Raw genomic sequence first — 21,073 nt, 5'->3', positions numbered from 1 at the left:
CAGTGTAGGCCTACAGTAGATATTAACGACCAGTTTTAGCCTGATGCTGCGAGTTCGCTGTGGTAATAGCAAATTGCACTAGCTTTTGGAACACAGTTCCCTAGTCATGTGCTATGACGAACTCGCAGCATCAGGCTAAAACAGGTCGTTAACATCTATATTGTAAACTAAAGTTTAAAATCATTATAACTATCGCCTCAGCAAAATAACAACTTTAAAATCACAAGTGTTAAGGACCTTACTGAATATTTTTAGGTTCAGTGTTGTAGCGTAACCTTCGTAATAAAATTAAAGTTTACGCTGTAATTTACTTACAGTTGGTAAGTTGGTTGTAGAGAGAAAAAATGATTTCTCTCTGGCCACTGGTATCGGGTCTGTTACTCCAACTAATCCGGTCACTATAGGGCACTGTTCAGGTAAGGCTAGTTGTGCATTTGGACAGGTTGAACTTGAACACGTCGCTGTGTCCAGACACCATGTGCATCCCCATAGACTGGAAACACAGGATGAACACCTACACAAAAACAATTTTATTCTCCAGTGTTAAAATTGCACGATGATGTAGTTTTGTCAACGGCTTGAAAAGTCAATAATTCGAAAAAATCCGTAAAATAGCAAGCACAAAGTACTTTAGTTTGCTTTAGCTCAGTCATCAAATCAACGTAATTAGGCCTCGTCAAAGTCAACTAAGTAGCAACCAATGTGAACAAATGGAAATTTGCTGACAAGAAACGTACGATGGATGCTTTACTTGACAGTTACGATGCGTTTATAGTTATGTAATTTACTTCAGAACATCCATTTCAAGCCAATGGCCAACTAACAAGATCCTCGACTTAACGTTAAAAACATAGCAATCGAACTGTGAATGACTGCACAACTTGTACTTGTAAAAACATATCAATTTTTTTCTTTCAGTATATCAACAAGTGTATCATCAAGTGTATCAAAGCTAAATTTACAATATCTTTTTACATGGATATAACGTGTGAATAGCTCAAACTAATGCAAAAAGAATAATTGATCATTCGAGAAGTTAGTCGTTTACCAAGACGATTGGGCCTATTAGTTATGTAAGCAATTGTAAAAATGCCATTCACACATGCAGTTAAATTAGAGCCATTGCTCTGAGGGGTATATGTGCCCACCTGATTCATGTAGCCTATTCATACTTTAAAGTGACATTTAACCAAATTTCTTTGATATCAAATCAAGAAGTTTGAAAAAAAAGGGTAATCGTGACTTTTACTTTACTACACGGCAGACGTAACATCATTGGTGATAGCAGGCAATCAATTATCACTGATCAAGATTGATAGAACAAACAACGCAAAACTAATGTCAAATGATGCAATAGTTGGCACAGGCATCAATAGCAACTGTCTTTGTATTTGCGTGGACCAATTGGACCATGCATAGTCCCAGAATCAAATCATCTACGCTGTATAAAGAAAACAGTTTTGTACTTTTATGACTTCACATGCAGTATACCCATACTTCAATTCCACTTTCAGCCGTAAGCTTAAGTCTTAAAACAGGTTCGCTAATAATAATTACAGTAATCTCAAATTGCTTAAAAAGCTGCTGATTAAACAATCTTGTTTATTAAATGTAAAAGACCTCATGTCATAAAATGGAACAAGTTAATCCAGAATCTCAACACCAGAAGTGGTATTAAACTTGTATAACATCCCAATAATAAACACGAACAAAGACAACATTGTAACAAAGAATTATTCAAAATACTTGGCAGTATGGAAGATTTCTTGCATAGTTAGCACTTTCCATATGTCTTACATAAATTGCCTTCTATACCTTAATACGCTATGACAAGATCGTGGTTAACAATCACATCAGTTTTCTTAATGTGTAAGCCCACGCTGAAACGCAGGTCAAATACTCAAATATAAAATGTAAACTTTCCTTTTCCGCTGTGCAAATTTATAGGATTTCAACGTCGATTTTGCGTAGTGAAAGCTGAATGAAGGTTACTAAACGCTTGTTTCAAGATAAACTAGCAAATTTTAGAATGTGAAACAAGCTCTTAATTACACAAACTTGAAAACAGATGATGTACGCCTCTAACGAAATGTTACAAAAACTTTTAAAAAGTAAGTAAATTTAAATTTTTTTTAAATGTTCAGATGGTACTTTTGCAATTTATAAATCATCAATAACTTCTCGTTTTGTTGTAGGCTACGGCTCGAATTCGCCTAGCTCAGTACAAGACAAGGCTTTTCTTCATTATTAACTTGACAAATAAACTCACAAATGGTAACACGTTAAAAACGAATTTACATATTTTTATTGATGAGCAGAAGGCCATGAGTGTAAAGAGCTTATGGAAGGGGGCCGCAAACCATGAAAGGTTCAAAACCACCGACCTATTATTTTTGAGTTTTTCAAGTGCGATTGAGCATTACGTTGTAGGCAACGTTCAGAATGAGTACTAAAAAAGTAGACAATAGGACATGAGTTCAAAAAAAATAAAATCAGCAAAAGCAGTATTCGGCTTGTTGAGAGGTTTTATTCTTGAATATTTTAGAACAAAATGACCAGGTTTGATTATTATCCTTCTTGAAAAATTATGCAGCGCTTTATTTCCTCTAGTTCTAGTAGATCAACGTTGTCCATGGGAAGTTCCCAACCATGAAAACTCAATGATGCGTTACAAAACCACAAATGCCAATGATAGGTCATCAGACGAGTTTCATTAGAACTTGAAAACTAAAACAACTCAACATTACAATAATCAACGTTGAGAATACATTACATCGATCAAAATAAGTAGACTTCTTGTAATTAGGAACTTGATACACACATCCTTGGAGGATAAGTCAACGTACACTCTTACAGAACCTAATGCTGTAGTCCACATCTCACTAGAAATTTACACTCGCTTTCTTTATTTCTAATTTAACGTTGTGCCGGGAAATAAAATCAAATCAATGTCAAGTTTGTCTGTGTGGCTTCATTTTGTGCCTTAGGAAAAGAGTTCAACTAAAACGTACTTGGTTGAAATTTAAAAGGAATGACCTTAGTATAGTTTATACTGTATACTTTGTTTAGAGAGAGAGAAGGAGAGCGTGCTGATTAGCCACTACAACGCTTACATTGTCCTTGGGTTCAAAGCTTTGATATTGGAGCATTCATAGACTAAGAGTTTACTGCTGATGAGAACATTCCCGCGGTGCTTGATGTTCAATGTAATGTTCTCGTGGTCTGAAAAAATAAAAAGTAAAGATTGAAAAACCAAAACCAAACACACAAAAAATGCATTCACACTGTCAAACAGTTCATCAAATTGAGTACTAAAAAAGCATGATAGAAATATATCTTATGCAATTAATGGTTAAAAGTTTAAAGATTTACAACCACACCGTCTGTTCAACACATCGAAAACTAAACTTTGTATGGTGTATTGAATACTGTAAACAAATGCTTCATTTCATTGATTCCACCTCTCCATCTCATACATTTCTTAGCGGCGGGCATCGTCTAAATCAGGGGTCACCAACTGGCGGCCCGCCACGCTGTATCGCTGCGGCCCGCGGAAGGTATCAGCGTACAAGTATAACCAAAAATACTTTTCTTGAGGAGTTAAAGAGCACGAAGGCAAAAAATACTTTTCGGGAAGCATATTTTCGCTTTGCATACGATTCCACCGACCGACCAATCAGATTGTAGCTCTAGGTGGGGGTTGCTTAAAGTTATTCCAATGCGATGTCCAGCCACACTGTCCCAGTGGTTGATTAAAACGTCTGTTTTCGAATTTCGAAATTGTCTGTGAGCATAGGGTTGCTTATTCTAAGTTTGCGAATGTCATGTAAACACTAGTGTGCGTTTCACTGTTATTGTGTTTCACGAGCAGTGTTCTCTGTATGCAAGTTTTTGTTGGCAAAATAGGTCGGTGAGCCAACTCAATTTATAATAAATTGGCAAAATATATAAATTTAAAGACTTTTTCTGATTGCATTATGAAAATATTTAGCTTAGTACTGCAATTTTTTTTTTTTAAAGAAATGTGGAACGCTTCACGATTTTGCGTGTCATCCTTGCGCAGGGGCCATGCTAATCTGTATCGCTCCAATTTTAGTATATGTACTGCCGAAGCAAGTACTGTAAAATGTTGTTAATCAACAAATTCTTGCAATGCTGATCAGCACCGCATCCGCAAGTGACAGTTGTCTATAATAAAAGAAAGACGGTTTTATAGACTCTCACAAAAAAGATGAAAAACCAACTCATTGCTTTTTTAGAGGGAAGACTGTTCATGAGTTACGATAGAATTACGATTTTTCGATGATTTCCACAAGCGTTTGTTTCATGGTGCCTGGTTTCTTTTTCACTGTTATTGGAGCCTATTTTTCGCTGATATGTTTGCAGGTCACTATTGTTGCCTGTATTGCGATGTGTCAAACATTTCCTTGTTTACTGAAATTGTTAATTGCAAGATATCTTTTGTGAAGCGATGTGACAACACCACTCTTGCTTGACGATGAATATTCTGATGAAACCGCTCGCCTCGCTATAAGTGCGCAAAACAAGTGGCCTCGTTTATTAGGCATTGTTAAAAAAGTCAAAAGTGTTGTAAAAAGAGCTTGGCCTGGCAGTAGCGTTGTTCGATTAATTCTGTTGCTTCGGTATTCCAACATAAATATGAACAACATGTAACGTTGGATACTGGGTACGAAATGCGTTTTTTTCTAGCATAAGAGTCAACCTACCTAAAATTTTATTAGTGCGGCCCGCCACAGCTCTCCTTAGTGCCAAAGTGGCCCGCATGCAAAAAAGGTTGGTGACCCCTGGTCTATATTTAACAGTGGAAAAACCTGCAGGGTTTCAAGGTTCGATTTGGTTGTAACAAGGTACACTCCCTTAACTTGCGCAACCACAAAATTAAGGAAAGACTTCAAATCATACAAAAGATAAGCAACAACAACCAAAATGGAAATAAGCACACTTTAGATTACATGTTCGATCCCGGTGCATTTCTTAACAAATTCAAGAGGTTGTCAAATGCATGACCTACCTTCCTGCTGTTTCTTTTCATGGACTTGCAATAGAAATGAACAAATAAAGACAAAATGACTATCTTATCAGGAGAAATCATTGATATGGTCTGCACGTAATTCTTAAAACTCTGTTGCAGTGTGATAAGAACGTTGGCCGGAAACAGGCTACCACATCATCGTGATAAGTTTTATCACGAAATCCCAAATTAGTGCGTTATTATGCACAGAGCTTCTGATCAGACGTGTGACCAAAAGGGCAAACATGCGCCAGAGTCAAAATTGCACAGGTTTATGTAAAAACAACGTCTTGTGATGATGAAATGTGATAGCGGTGAAGCACGCTTTTTCAACAAACTCCTCAAATAACTTTCAAATTGCATCAAACAATACAGTCAATGAACTTTGAAATGCGAACCACAAATGCAAATTTAAATGGGTTAGTTTGTGTTTTTTTTTTTCCATTGTATAAAAAAAACTAAACAACATGAACAAGTGGCAAATTCAACATGTCAACAAAATATTGTGGTACTGTAAAACAATAGCGTAACATCGAAAGCAGACACAGAGTACCAAAGACAGACAAAACGATTTGGCGATTTGTCTGGTTTGGCAATTCAAGCCGACGGTGTCACAGCGAAAATTACTTAACTTTTTTTCGTAGTGCTACGCAGAGAAATAAGACTGTTTGTCGAAAGAAAGCTTCATATCATATAAAAAATGACTGAATCATTACACTGTCCAAGAAATTTCAAATCTGCAGTCAAATTGTTTCTACCACGTTTAGTTTGTGAGATGAAAACTGAAAACTGCCCCTTTCTGTATTTTAGCTTGAATTTTATTTAATGGTATTGGTAAATTAATAAATAATTGGTAATTAAGTAGGCTATTTGGAAATATGTAAAAAAAAGCGAAGTAGGCCGAAACGAAGATGTAGACATTGTGTGACAGAAAATATGAAAATAGTGGGAGTGAAGGAGGAAGACGCTGCTGACAGAATGATGTGGAGGACTGCAATCTGCACTGGCTCCACTTGAAATGGGATTAAAGCCAGAAAAAGAAGCGTCACTGCGATGCGATCACCCTTGCAGGCTATGCAAAACTTGCATACGATAATTAATTCAACTAATTATGGTGATACTCAGCAGCCAAAAGAACAAAGTCAATTATCACAGACTCAAAATTCGATGAACAACGGGCCTCAATCAAATTTGTACATCACGTTGAGTATGTACAACAATATAAGTCGTTTAGCACTGCAAATACAAGATGACACAATTTCTCTCTGAAGAAACAAGCAATAAATACCTATCGTTAGACTGATAATTATATACAGTAGGCTTTCAAACACGGTAATTTTTTGATAGAACATTTCTTCATCTTTAAAAATTTGTCAACGTATTGAAACGATATCCCAGCTTGTATGTTGGTTGCTAAGGACATGAGAAAATCTTAAATTAGAAAAAAAATCTTTATTCATGACTTGCGGTCACATTTATGATAATTTCGATTCTTGTGATTTTCATTAACGAAACAACCTTAGTTTATTTCTTGCAATGCATCTGGATACATGAATCAAAAACGACATTACTTGGTGCATGCTGGGTGTTATGTTCGAGTGGTAGAGTTTTTGCATAATAGTTTGTCTCTGAAAGATAGTTATGAATATTGATAAAAAATTTAGACTCAGCTAGTAAAAATTAATTTTAAACATTTTAACAATTTTTGTACGTTGAAACAATGAAAATGACAATTTTTTTAGTTCGAGCATGATTTTCAAGGTAAACATTTGTCTATCTATCTACATGATTTAACGTGTAACGACAGTAGCCTAATGACAGTAGTTTCTTTCAACCATAAAATGCATCCAATGCAAAATTGCTGCTGCTCAAATATATATGTACAAAATATTAAAACTTTCAAACAAAAATTCATATTTTACTCTTTTTCTTCAACAGCGTATCCGGTAAAAAAAACAACAGTAGCTACATGTAAACAGCTGCAACAATAAGCGATAGGAATGGAAAAAAGTGACAAAAAAAGTGCAGTTTAAAAAGTGCGCACGCAGTTGTGTGGGCAGTGCGGTACGTTAGGCTACAAGTTTGCAGCCAACACGGTCGCAAAATTCAACACCTTTCACTTAATATGGAATAGCATACTGAATAAAACATGACTTTAATCAAGACTTCTCAACTAACATGAGGTTTAACATGCCTCTTGTGTTTTTAAAGGAATGAATTAGATAAGTTCAGATACTGAAAAGAAAAATGGTTTAATTTAAGGGATGGCGGTGGGTCAAGATCGAATAAAAGTAGAAAATTTCACGCAAACTGAGATCACCTTGTGTTTATTTATTTTTTTTGAACTTTTACCATTATTAAGTACAGATCTGTAAATATTATGCCCTAAAATAGTTTGGTGATGTATAAAAATCGATGTTTTGAACTTTTTAGCTGTGGCGCCACTAGATGTCATCTTGCAACAGAAGCTTTTGCGCACAGATATGCCTCATCATTCATCCACGCACTCATGCAAACCAATCACATACTACTAAAGCTTGATTCAGTCTCGTTGGCCATCTTCGGTAACGACGGGACATCTTTGGAAACGAAGGATAAACATCATCATCATGCCTATGCTATTTAGGTCGGCCCCAATTTTTCGATAAAAACACCGTATGTTTGTCTAAGACTAACAAAAAAGTGAAGTCTACTTTTTACGTTTAGCGTGTTGGGGATTACTCCTGCCTTTCGTCAGATATACCTCAGCATCACAAACTTACCGCTGGTAGGAGGTACAACACTTCCATTCGTTGCGATTAGCAAACATCGAGAGTTGGGTGTAGCTGCATTTTCCAAAATTGATTCAGGGAATGCATTGCTGCCTGTGCTTGTCAGAAATTCGCAGTTGTACACCAAGTCCGCTTGAAGCATTGTACCGGCAAATGCTATGTCAATCTTAAAGCAAAAATGAGTCAACGTTAGCAGAAAATGTACACCAAACAATAATCTTGAGTAGGCTATATCTCCACAAAGCCTGTTCTCAATCAAAACATATTCTTTACAGTAAATACAGAGGTCAATGGCAACACCGAAAAAACAGTACCAATTGCTGACATTGATATTTTTCTGTAAGTTTCCTGTTGACTATCGTCCATATCCGTGACATACTGTAATTTGATGCAGCAGCTGGTGTTGACTGACAGGTGTTTAGTTGATGATGCAGGTTTCTGCTACCTCGTTGGAAAGAAGCTGCTGGGAAGCTTGCATAAATAGGGAAAATTGAAAAATACTTTATACTTGATAAAACGTTCTACTTTAGCTTCATTGTAGGTTATTACCCCAACAGATATACAATATGATCGGGGACGAGTATGATTGGGACTCGAGGGTCTTTGGTTACATTGTGGAAGGACCAACGAAAAATGCACTCCAATGTAGGCTGCTTTCAATACAACAATTATTGTATTGAAATCAGTAATAGTACTTTGTACAATGCCATTTAGTGTCTAAATGTTGTGTATTCCACATCCCACGGTTAAATAGAATCAATGACAGACGTATCTCCGATAATTAATAATAATTAAATTATAGGCTCTCTTCTCACTGAAAGTAAACTATAGTTAAACTACAAAGATTTTATGGAGATAAGAAAAAGTATACTTGTTACAATGACAAGAAGCAAAATCAAAAACAAGAGATAAGCTTTCACATTTTTCAGTTTCATTTGGGCGCTTGTCAATACGTGTGGCAAAATACCAGATGCAACTGGGCGCAGTTGAAATGCAGTTTTTCGAGCTTAATCTATTCACACGTATTTGTATAGAAAACATTCTATGTTCAAGTAACATTGATAGATGCCAAACTAATCCATTGCAATGCCAGCTGTAGCTGCAACGCACAGCAATTCACCATTCAACCGATATTCTAAACAAGCAACCTCAATATACAAGCACAAGCCAATTCAATTCATTTCCGTTTGAAATACACTAGCCATAAAATCATTGATATCAAACAGAACATTAAATTTTTGCTGGACAAATTTCATTACAAGATTACGGTATTGTCTTTTGCAAGCCAACAAGCTAAATTTGAAACTAGAACCGTAAGATTTATCGAAAAGCAATAAAACCAACATGCTGTCGTATGTAAACTTCAACCTGATGAATCCGTATGTTACGAAAAGGCCTCATATCCCAAACTTTTAACAACATGCAAGTTTAATGCATTCCCGTCTTCCCAAACTGATTTAAAATTGCTTATTCTATATCAAGGTTCATGGAAATTGCTCTGTGGAAGATATCCAATAGCTTTCTGCCAAAAAGTGCTTTTTTTCGATTGCACGACCGGTTTGTTTGCTTTCGCTGACTTTATTCCAAATATATATTGCACAAACTTAATGAAGCTGTTTTTAAAAACCAGTGCCTTACCTGAAGAACTACCTTCTTTGATGAGCAGGAAATCGACGAAAAGCAACAAGCTTACCAAGAAATACCAACACAACAAACCAACCCCAGCAGCAGTCAAAGCTTCAATCGTTTTAAAAAATTTCAGTCACCAACATCATCAGAGTGCTCAAATTAATAAAACATGTTTCCACAAACAAATAAAAATATCAGTTTCAAAATATTATAGCGCAGTGGTTCACAAACAAAAGTCAATAGACCCAATGGGGACTTTTTCAATGTAGATTCTATTAATATCAGTGGCGAAGACTAAAAGATACTTCATCGTTACATTTTCACTCACGGTTACTTTTAGAACATTAGCAGTTCGCAGGCTTGATTGTTCTTTGAAAACGGTTTGTGGGCATGACTACAAAAAAGGATGGGAACCAGTTTACTTTTATAGTGCATTGATTCAACGCTTGAAAGTCTGGTAGCTACACGCATGGTGTCTCATGACGAGTGTCATAAAGTTTCTAATACAAGCTAATTAGACTTTGAAATGAGTAAATTATGCAGCGAGGTCAAAAGAGTAGTCAGGCCATACTTTGAAAAGTAGGTTGCCAGATTGCAACACGAGTTGGTTGAAATTAGCCAATTAAGGCCTTATTAAGTCATTGTGGGACACGACGCAAGATTGGCATGATGAACAAAATTAAAACAATCAATCACCTTTATAATTATAAAAAGCATAGTCGTTTGAAATGTGGATCTTCGACCCATTTCAAAAAGTTAAAATAAATACTTGATTTTTAAGACTTGGGATTGTTTTTGAAAATCTCAACAATGTTGGTAAGAAGAGCACTTTGAAGGCAGCAAAGGTCCAAGCATTTTTTTTTCTATAAGATTGCGTCAGACGTCAAACAACAGCGCTTAACAAAATTCCAACGTTGCTGAATTTAGATGTTGGAAGAAATATCTCATTCCACAATCCACAACCGGTCAACCTTATTTTGAATACGCTTTTAAGGAGAGTTAGACAATATGCTTTTGTTTTTATTTTCTGTTGAAGAAGTTCTGGTATCATGATGCAGTGTAACAACTATTGGCGGAATCGGGGGTGAATTGGAGCCACCCCCCCTCCTAAAAAACAGAAAAGTAACTTTATTCACGGTGCATTTGCAAGATCGGATTAATGTAAACGTACATTTCTTTATGTTTTTTTGACATCGCCTCCCCTATAGCTACTTACTGAATCCGCCCCTGGTAACATCAACCACCACGCAGCACTTTTTAATTAATAACCATTAACCATGAATCACAAATGTAGGATATTATAACCAAAGGTTTGCGCTAAGGGAAGCAAACATATCTGAAACGAGCCTACTGTTCAAAACTTTGTCGCACGGCGTATGTTTGATAAAAGATATGAGCAACGAGGAGTCCGGTAGTATTACCCGGCGGTACTATAAAGCTGTTGAACTCCTGCACTTAAAGCCACTGTCGAGCGGAATTTGCCCGAAATACCAAGGTCAAAATTTTTTTGCATAGCAACAAAAAAAAACTTTGAGGTATTTTTGTTTCAAAAAGTCTTTATCCATACAAGACAATTAACATGTTATGAAAAATTGCAGTAAATACAACACCTCGAAAATTGTTTTTATCATGTATATGTATATCTGTTTAATGCTTTACTATTACCAAAATTATAGTGGGTGCATGAGACAATTTGTGAATAGAAAGGCTGATTTTGAAATTGAACACGATAGCCAGAGAAAGTCTTTCATTTGTATACTTGTAAACTGAAGATGACGCATGTGATGAAATCGAGTGACTTTGATGATCAGGAGTGGCCACTGATGAAAGTAATCGTGATGTGGTTTGATTTGGAAGAGTGTGATGATACAAAAATCTACAATTTAAGCAATACCTGTAGTTAGAAGAAGATCTAGTAAGTATCTTTTAAATATTCTTATCAGCAAGAACAAAATTTGATAGGCGATGCAATGACTCATTCTTTTGAGTTAGGTCAATTAGCAAATTTATCACTAACGTTGCAACTTTAACCGTTTAGCAAAATGATACTTTTCCGCAGACACCATCTAACAAAATAATAGTTTCAAATCTCATTAGCTTATCTAGTTGTGTAATAATGGACGTAAAAAGGCAGATTTCTTGAGCAAAGATCGGCTGCTACGCAAAGCCTGCTTCAACATTTAAACCAAACACGCTCAATTTCACGAAAATAAGCCAATCTGAGCTGCACAAGTGTCTGATAGGCAATCATCCAACAACAATCCAGTCAGTAAATTAATTTGCTTTTCATTGATTCAACGTCTGATGACGTTACATTGATTCATTGATTCCACGTTTTGAAATGTTTGAATTAATAAGAAAAAGGTCTGATTTTCTGGACAAGAAGTTGGATCACGACGTGTGTTAGAAACTTTAAGGTCTGCCAAAATCGTTGCTCAGAACAGAAATGACGCAATGGCCGCCACCTGTGAGCTCTTACTCATCTGTTCTACTTTTGTGCATTGTGTTCATATTTGTTAGATTAAAAGAAATCCATACCAATGCAAGATATGCAAATTTTTAACATACGCAGAAAAAATACAACATTTTATCAATGAAGGCTAGTTCTGGTTGAATCCCGAAATCGATCTTATGCTCAGTCAGGGGCGTACTGTAAACAGCACAGTTCACACCTTGCAGTATTCGAAATGCCTGCCTTTTAGCTATGAATTTAATTTCCAGTACCTTTGCTCTGATTTTTCTGCTTAGATTATTATGCAGATGTTGCAATTAAATGTTAACAAATGTTTTCATCGGTGCATTTTAAAGTCTAATATTTCTTATGGGTTGAAATTTCATATCAAAATCACCTAAAATTATAAAATCAAAGCAAAGTGTCAATTTGCTTCTTCTTGAATGAGAGCTATGTTACAAGCTTCTATAGCATCATGTCATGCGTCTGGTAATATCACTACCAAGCTTTTAAGAAGCGATTAGCAAACTCACTTATGGTATGTACTTGATTACACAATACAATATTTTTTTTTAAGTAAATTACACTACCAGAAAGATCTAAAACAGTGTTTCTCAACCGCGGCCCTCAACTATTCCTTCTGCCTTCTTCGATGCAGGACAGAAATATTTGTAGCAGAAAAACTGCCCAAAATGATAAAAATACATCGTTGCCACATAGCTTACGTGCTAGAAAAGAAAATGTCATAATCATGTTTCTCCACACTCCGCACCACGGATACAGAGCAATTATGTGTGTTTTTCAAGGGGTTTACGCCGGATTTAAACATTTGCGCGGAATTTCTCACTTTAGGGTCCATTTACAGCACAACAAAATGGATGGATATATGTTTTGAAAAATTTCGCGCAAGTCTTTTAGAAGCACTTTTAGACCCATTAAAGCTGTGTTCAGATGCAGCAGATGAGCGTCCTGTAGACTAAATATTATCTTCTTCTGCTGAGTGTCCAGCAGAAGAGGATAATATTTAGTCTACCCCGTAGAGCTCAGTGGTTAAGCGCCGGACTCAAGATCATGCCGCGCTGGTTCAGCTTTCAGGTATGCGCTTAAGCAACGCATTTCAAGACTTCTCTCCATTCAGCAGCACCTAGAATCCTAGATGATGAAATAATTCCCCGGTAACAACATTTCAACAATCAGAAAACTTCACTCTGCCAATCTCTGTAACAGGCCCTGCGTCAAGAGTTTTTACAAGTATGCAAAACTACCAGGAATAACCTATCAAGGTTTTGTCAGTCCGAGGATAAAGATTTAAAAACCAAACCAGTACCCGTGCAATGTAGTTCCACCAAGGCTGTGGAGTCGAGCGAAAATATACGAATGCAATTTTGATATGTAGGCTATAGCTCAATGTTTAATTGTTCACCTGAGTGGTAGTTCCTATAGCGATCAAACTTGGCTGAGCGAATGAAATCCTAGGACAATGGTCAACCTCCATGGAAGGACCTACCCACATATCTGTTTGATCGGATGCATCACAAGATGATTTCCGGGTGCATCTGGAAAAGCAATAACTGTCAATCATGAAGACCTATATTTACAGGCCATGATCAAGCGAAAAGTTCAATTTTAACAGAAAGCTGATCTACTATGCTTGCTGGCAGTCAGAGTTCGTTTGCATCAGTTTCTGATTTGATTAGTAATTGATGAATATCATCATTTTGTGTAAGTTTGATCCACCCTAGCCTACTTTTGGGCAACTGCGAAATCTTAATCTGAATTTTTGCATTTGTGCTTGAAACCCAGGGAGCATCTGGCAATACTGGAAACAGGAAGAGATTTGCCATTTTAGAAAGTGAAATCAGGAGTTTTACAATAATTTGAGATTCAGTGATCAAACTTTTTTTGGTGTCTCATAATTATCATTTCACAAAAATATAAAGTATAAAAGAAGTTCCTAGAGTTCAAACTCAAAGTTATATCAGCCTTCAGGCGTTAGTTCCTATAAAAAAGTTAAAGTTAGGACATTAGCAAGGCTTGAGTGTATTGATCGCTATTCTTTCAAGCCAGTCTATGTTTCTTTGCTGTCAACTCAAGCCGTATATTCACAGTTGCACAATAGATTTTTGTAGTTTTATTGGAATTACTGGCGAAGTCGTGTTTGAAGGGCGTTCGTAAGTTAGGATTTCCCAAGACCATCAATTTATTTATGCTTTTTTTTTTTTTTTTTTGTCGTATCCAGGCTTTCACCCGGTGGTTGAAGATTTAGATTAAGTGGACGGGAAGGCAAGGAAGCCAATCTTCGTGTCCACCTTCAGGCATGCCTTAAAGTGTCCTGCCACAGACACAGCTGCATGCTCTTGAGCGGTGTCGAACCGGCGCCCTCTCGATTGCCGTTCCAGTGTTCTCACCACTCGGCTATGCAGCCGACACCATTTATGCAGCCGACACCATTTATGCTGAATTTAGGCTAATCCAATCGCACATGTAGGGGACTCGGGTCTTTTGTTTGCTTCTTACCTGCCTTGTAGAACACACCACCCACAATAGGGATCACGAGATTCCAAACACTCTGTGCATGTGCTGTATTGCCCTTCGCAATCGGCTACTGCAGCTTTCAGTATCTAAAAATAAACCACTCCTTTATTCATCAAGCTGAAGCTTTAATGAATTACACTGGTCTACACGATTTTTGCGCCATGAACTTTGAAAACTGATTTTGAGTAATTTTGGGGTGCTGAATCCGAATCTGACACTCAGATTTTGCCTATCACGTCAGGTTTGTGAGATATGATAACAACAAATTGATACTTTTGTCAAAAGTGGAAAATTTGACGTTGCGTTTATCACACATACGCATTGCGCTATATCCAGAATACACCCACAAACTACAATTTTGATACCAATTTGTTTTCTAAGCAACATTATTAACCATGCAGTAATAACAACAGCAGTAGAATTTGGACACCAATTTTACCAAATTTTGATACCAATTTGTCTTCGAAGCAACATTATTAACCATGCAGTAATAACAACAGTAGAACTGTCAAGCAGCTGAAAGGGAGGCTAAAAGTATAACTGACCCCCTCCCCCGTCATAGTTTTGCATGAAACCACAAAGATTTAAGCAGACCTATGGGCCCTATGGCGATGCTTGTTCAGTAACCTTATTTAAGCTGTTTTGGCCTGTCTAACATTAACCTTTCGCTATAGCACTGCATAATTATGTTGGTAGTAAATGCAAGGCCAAATCTTTCACTTTTAATATCTTTTAATATAAATTTATCATATCTCAAAAATTTGATGTGATAGTAAAAATTTGAGTTCAGATTCAGCACCCCAAAATTACCTGAAATCAGTTGTCAAAGTCTAAACCGCAGAAAAATTTTTTTTTGTAGACCAGTGTTATTTTTTCCTTTTTTAATGCTATGTGCTTTCCAAGCTTAATACAACTGTGCAATACCAGTTGCAATCAAAAATGCAGTTCTCGTATTCAGATCAAGTTCAGGTAATTCAACAAAAGTTGATGTTACACCACCAACGCATTACGATAACTTTGCAGTCACTCACCGACTGAGAGGTAATGGCGAATATGTTGTCGCCACTTTCATCAACAACTACGCTGCTCAAGATGGCAGAGACATTTTGACGCAAGGCTATTTGTTCCGATACAACAGAACTGTCATTCCCAAGTCGCACCTGTGCATGAGTGAAACGTTTTTAATGTTGTATCATTATTGTGGCCAAATTTACAATATCCATTCAGGATTTAGACCAACGGGCACAGACTGTTTAGTGCTACTAAAGCGTGAAGTCTGCCGCATTAAAATGTGAGGTTTACGGCAGGATATCAGAATTTTCAGAGAGAGAGAAACCGTTTATTTCGTCTGTTGCGTGAATAGTATAGCCTACGGTACAAATATAAACAATGCAAATAAAATAGCACCATAACAATCTAGATTCTACAACTGACAATATGACAAAATGGAGTGTCTTAGATTGCGTTCTAGGAAAAATACACAAAACAAGTCAACATGAAACACATTATCGTATTAATAACTGCTTGCCACTAGTCTTTAGTGACGAGTACAAAACATTAAATCTTCATAATTGACATGCCCATTGCATTGTGAGCATTCTCATCAGCTGTCACGTGGTTTAAAATCACCTTCAAAAATTTTCCATTTGATGTTCCTATAAAAGCTACAAACAAATTGTTTTCTTTTCCAACTGTAAACGCAGTTGCGTCTTCTCCACCTGGAAGCGACAACGCTGCATCTCTTCCCATGGCAAGAGGCTGAACCACATCAATCGGAGACAAAAATCTACTAACGTTATCTGAATATCCACAGGTACTCTAAAAACAAATACAAAATTGTTGTCATTTAAAACAAATACAATTTAAGTAGAGAGGTAACTTTTTTAAACAATAAACAGACATAACCCAGCAACAACACTACATATTATAAAAACAAAAAAACAATAAGCTAACGTTTTCGGCTAGGCATACAGCCTTTTTCAAGCCTATAAGAATTTTTTTTAAAGAAATACTAAAGAATAATACACTATCACAGCAAAGTATGGACAAATCTAAACGTTTTAGAAACTTGCTTAACTACCTCACACAAAATGATAACTGAAAAATTACGCAGCACAAGGGGTCAAATATTTGAGAGGTGAAATTAATTAATTGTTCAGAAAAGGACTCAAACAGATTACGCAAGATGGACAGAAGCACAGCACGAGATAGTGGCACAAACAAAGTAAAAATACGAGAAGCACAAGACGTGACAGTTCAATCAAAAACTGTTAAAAGATAGGAAGCTTCGCCAGCAAATAATTGCCTGTTGAGCCCTGGGTTGAAAGATTTAAAACAAGAGTTGAAAGATTTAAAACAAAATATTACTAAACGTTGAAAAACTGTAACAAAACTTTTCATACCCAGTATTCCTTGTATGCTCCAGATCGCACGCAGCTGGTGCGTTGCCCGAGGAAGCGAGCAACGTTTGAAGAATCTTCTAAATTCAGGCACGCGTATCTGGCATAAGTAATCCGCTCATTAATCTCGGATAATGAGACGGAACAAAGCGTCATTGTTCCACCGTCCCCAAACATGATGTACAGTCTTTCATTAACAAACTTCGTGTCTATCACTTGCAGCAGAACTTGTCCTGCAGGACTGATACACTTCAACTCCATTCGAGTATAAGAACGATCACCAATGTTCTGAAGATATTCAACTTCCTCCGCCGCTTGAGACCTTCTTGGAGGAGTAATCGATTGGTGGCAAAAACGAACCATCATTATTTTATCTGCTTCTGGAGGTTTTCCGTCTTTGAACCAAAGTATATATGCGTATTCATCAGTTGTCCATGCTAAGTGATACGTATGTGTGGTGACTTCAGTTATGTAACGATATGCATATGCGCCCGCATCACCAATTAATGAAAAAAATGGCAAGCTTGCAGTTGGAGCTAAGAATATTTTAATGGTTTCCATAGATCTGCCAAAGTACAGCACATTCCTATCAACAGCACTTCCATTTACGTGGATAGCTGCAACTAAAGGAAGCGTCCGGGACCGAGTGGACAACGTCGTCTGATGGTTTGGATCATTCCTCTGGCATTTCAAGTCACTTTTAGGCGGATACACCGTTGAAATGTTGGACAAAGTCAGCAAATCACAGACCGCATGTATTGTTCCGCAAGCAAGCAATTGGTCTCTGTACGGAATAAGATATCTGTTATAATTGTCCATGCATTGTGGTGGTCTTCCGCAGGCCATGGGTACACAAAACTGTGGAACAACGCAGCCATCCACATCATAGTCTGGTCCAGTAGTAAACGTGTTTAGAACAAGTAAGTTTGCTGTGGAGAGCTGAATGATGGAATTGGTAGCTCCAACGTAAATATTCCCTCGAGTGTTGATAAGCGTCTGAAACGCGATGTTGGTCGGACCTGCATCAAATTCAAACATAACAAAATGGTTGGACAATATGCAAAAACTGATGAGTTTGTAGCTCACGACAATCCAAAGAACGTAAAATTGTATTCAATCAAATATTAGTTGCACAAACCGCAAAGTTTCAATAACTTAATACAACAGGTGGGGTTCTGAGTTAAAATCAAATATCTCATTCAAAGTAGGCTACGTTTATGCTATAGCGCATCTCATCTCCTCTCCAAAGAAATCCTAATTCTGTTAGTAAATACTTCCTTTTTCATTCTTGAAAAACTTAATGCTTCTACCGATAACCTGCAGAAATTGTTACGATAACTCAAGAAGTTGCATTATCATAGGCTAAATCATTGGATCAAGTTCAAAACCCAAATCGTTTGCAAAGCCAAGTGACACAGTGCACCAAATCAGAGCTTAACTTCTTTATCAGCCACAGTAGACTTGTAGAGCCTTCGAGTTCGAGTGTTATTATTAGCCAGTCAAAGATCCAGTGCGTTATAGACGCATCCGCAATAACAATAGTCCTATAAGATCGATTACATAGAAGTTCGACTAAAGTTAAATCTTAAAGTGCTTACGATTGCATTTTCCCGCATCGATCAAAGGGATGTCAGTGCTGGGAAGAATAATATCAAAATCACGAGCTGGTAGGGCTGTACAACTCACTAGAAGGCAAGACAGGACATGGATTGGAAACAGAAATTTCATGTTTAGGGAGCTGCTTTCAAACAGTTGTTCAAATTCAATACAACGACTAAACAATCTTCATTTTAAATTTGCTAAGAATATCGGTAGCCTAGATGTAAAAAGCAAGTCCTGCGCTATGAAACCGCAAATATCAGACGTTAATGCAACAATATAGATTATTATTTGCTATCTAAAATAAAGGTAACATTGACAGAACAGGTGATGTATAGCATAAACTTTAAGAGTTTAGTGCACCTAGTGACCTAGGGTGAATGCTCATTCAAGCAGGCGAAGCAGCTGATAAACTAACCGTTTGATTAAATGATCGAGAATCAGTTTCTTTGCCAATTTGATCTGTGGATCAGTACTAGTGATTCTAATTAACGGATTACGGTAGGTGCATACAAACAAATTATCTGCAAAACAGTTGCTTAATCAGAGGATTTTCTTAATTGGCAGATAATCCACTGTTGGTGCATTAAACCCTTAAATTTATATTGGTTGGACTGCTATAATGGAAACGTAAAAACAAATCAATTTATAACAAAACAACTACGAATTTCTGCAACAAACACCAGCCTGTTTTAGGCATTTTAGTTTTCGACCATATTTGCTTGCTACATCATAACCCAGCCATCAAATGAGGTCGTTACATTGATTCAATGTCTATGGAAAAAATCTAAAGTTTTTATGCAGGGCAGTAGGCTACTGTCTAATTTCCCAAAACGTAACTTCAAACTAGAAGTTTCAGACCAAAAATTATAACTCTCGGAGTGAAGTTCCACTAAAACCAAGCCTTGTCAAATATTTCATCTTAACGCAAAAAATGTCTTAGTTTTATTTCGAAAAAAAGCTCCCTTGTTTCGTTGTGAATTCAAAACGACACGATTTTCCTATTAGGCTACCTAGAATCCTAGATCTTACAATATAGTTAACCAAATCTATTACCCTTAATATACATTCGGTAACCAGTAGCAAGGCTTCCAGTCACGCACCCTGAACAAAACCACCTCTACTGTACGTACAAGTCATCTCGCAAACAAAAGTTCACTTTTGAACTCACCTGCTCTTTGCAGATGAAGCTGAATCACTCAAACCAGGTGACGTCATCTCAACTAGCCTCATCTGTTGCAGACCAAATAGCAAGTAACTCGAGCTCAAATCAGGCTGAAAACCAAACTACAACAATCAGACATATTTGCATTGATTTATTGTCAGCACACGTTGAATCAACATAGAAAATACTTTCTGCTATTTAGGAACAGTCTCAAAGACACACATGTACAGATATTGACCAATTAATGTAAACTTTAACTTAACCTGTAAACAGCCTTCTTTTACGAATCTTAAATGTATGTAAGCAGTGGTGCCAGCCATCCAGCATACTGCAAAGGTCACAAGCAGCAATTTCACCTCTGGGTTGGGAAAACTATTCGATTATGATCTCATTCGTCTGCTGACGATACCATGTATTTAGTACTAGTAACTATACATAGCACGAGTTTACAATTGACTATCTCCTGACTGTTTACCATTTTACAACTTACTCTGGTTTTCAAAGCCTTTTATCTATCGCTATGAAACCATTTAAATCATTTATAAAAGCGTACAATTTACTACTACTCCATACAGAAATTGGAACTTATCGTTATCAGAGCATAACTGTAACAGATTTGTAAGCTGACAACGCGCGCGTGATAGATGTGATTTGCTGTTTAAATTTCTGTAATTGGTATGACATTATTTTGACATTAGATTGTCTGCACCAAAGAAAAACAAAGGCGTAGCCTACTGTGACGATTTTTAATCGTATGATGCAATGAAACCATGGGCGTAAAATCGCTCAGGAAGCACTTGTATGTTGTGTCAGACTGCTATGTCAAACTAATCTGTTTTTTCATAAAATTCTAACAGCGATTTTGTTGACTTGTTTCGGAAGCTATTTTAATCACCATATTGCATTATTTGAGCTCACAATTGCAAAACTTTTCAACAGAAAAAAAAGCGTATTATGCAAAAAGACGCAGAAATTTAGTTGTCGTTTGAATACCAAGCAATTTCTACTTCTTTGTCAACACAAAATAATGACCAAGATTCTCAGAAAGCATAGTGAAATTCGAACCGCATTAGATGATGCCATTTTTCCTTAGCTTTGATTATTTTAACTAGGAATTAGTCTACTGGGATGTTATTAGAATTTAGAATATGAGTGGCGGGCTCAACAGCTGAAATGCTTGGACACGAATCTTGGCTTTTATACAAAATTTCTTTATCTTTTGTAGTAGTATCCAATTAATATTGCTGATGAAAAATTTGCTTTGCTTCAACCAAAAAAAAATTGTTTGAACAGCACTGTGGTATGGAGTTCCATTCTTTGCAGTTGAAAAATTTCGATTACTTTTGCACGTGCCTTATATGTAGAACGGCTTCTTCACATCTTTGTATCTTTGAAAAACTGTCAAACAGGTTTCTTCTAAATGTGACATTTTAGTGACACATCATAACTTTCACTTGGGTACTGTCTCTTGTCGTAACCAGGCTTTTATTA

General features: G+C 36.7%; 1 protein-coding gene and 1 non-coding gene across 2 annotated transcripts in view; both read right to left on the bottom strand.

The window, feature by feature from the left end:
• Window positions 1-19,635, bottom strand: part of LOC145788509 (plexin-B2-like) — a 59,886-nt gene extending 40,251 nt beyond the window's left edge. Inside the window, exons 1-10 of the mRNA XM_082600272.1 lie at window positions 19,589-19,635; window positions 18,417-18,454; window positions 16,822-17,837; window positions 16,049-16,237; window positions 15,451-15,579; window positions 14,402-14,505; window positions 13,308-13,440; window positions 7,795-7,969; window positions 3,114-3,222; window positions 316-514 (exon numbers count right to left, since the gene is read on the bottom strand). Of these exons, the coding sequence (XP_082456398.1) occupies window positions 316-514; window positions 3,114-3,222; window positions 7,795-7,969; window positions 13,308-13,440; window positions 14,402-14,505; window positions 15,451-15,579; window positions 16,049-16,237; window positions 16,822-17,837; window positions 18,417-18,454; window positions 19,589-19,635 (2,139 nt within the window). The remainder of the gene's footprint in view (window positions 1-315; window positions 515-3,113; window positions 3,223-7,794; window positions 7,970-13,307; window positions 13,441-14,401; window positions 14,506-15,450; window positions 15,580-16,048; window positions 16,238-16,821; window positions 17,838-18,416; window positions 18,455-19,588) is intronic.
• Window positions 4,019-4,120, bottom strand: LOC145765724 (U6 spliceosomal RNA). The gene has a single exon (XR_014288610.1). It is a non-coding gene; the product is annotated as a U6 spliceosomal RNA (small nuclear RNA).
• Window positions 19,636-21,073: the final 1,438 nt, after the last annotated feature.

The sequence above is a fragment of the Aplidium turbinatum genome, chromosome 2 (genome assembly GCF_918807975.1).
Source record: "Aplidium turbinatum chromosome 2, kaAplTurb1.1, whole genome shotgun sequence".
Lineage (NCBI taxonomy): Eukaryota > Metazoa > Chordata > Ascidiacea > Aplousobranchia > Polyclinidae > Aplidium > Aplidium turbinatum.
This window is presented reverse-complemented; position numbering and strand designations above follow the sequence as displayed.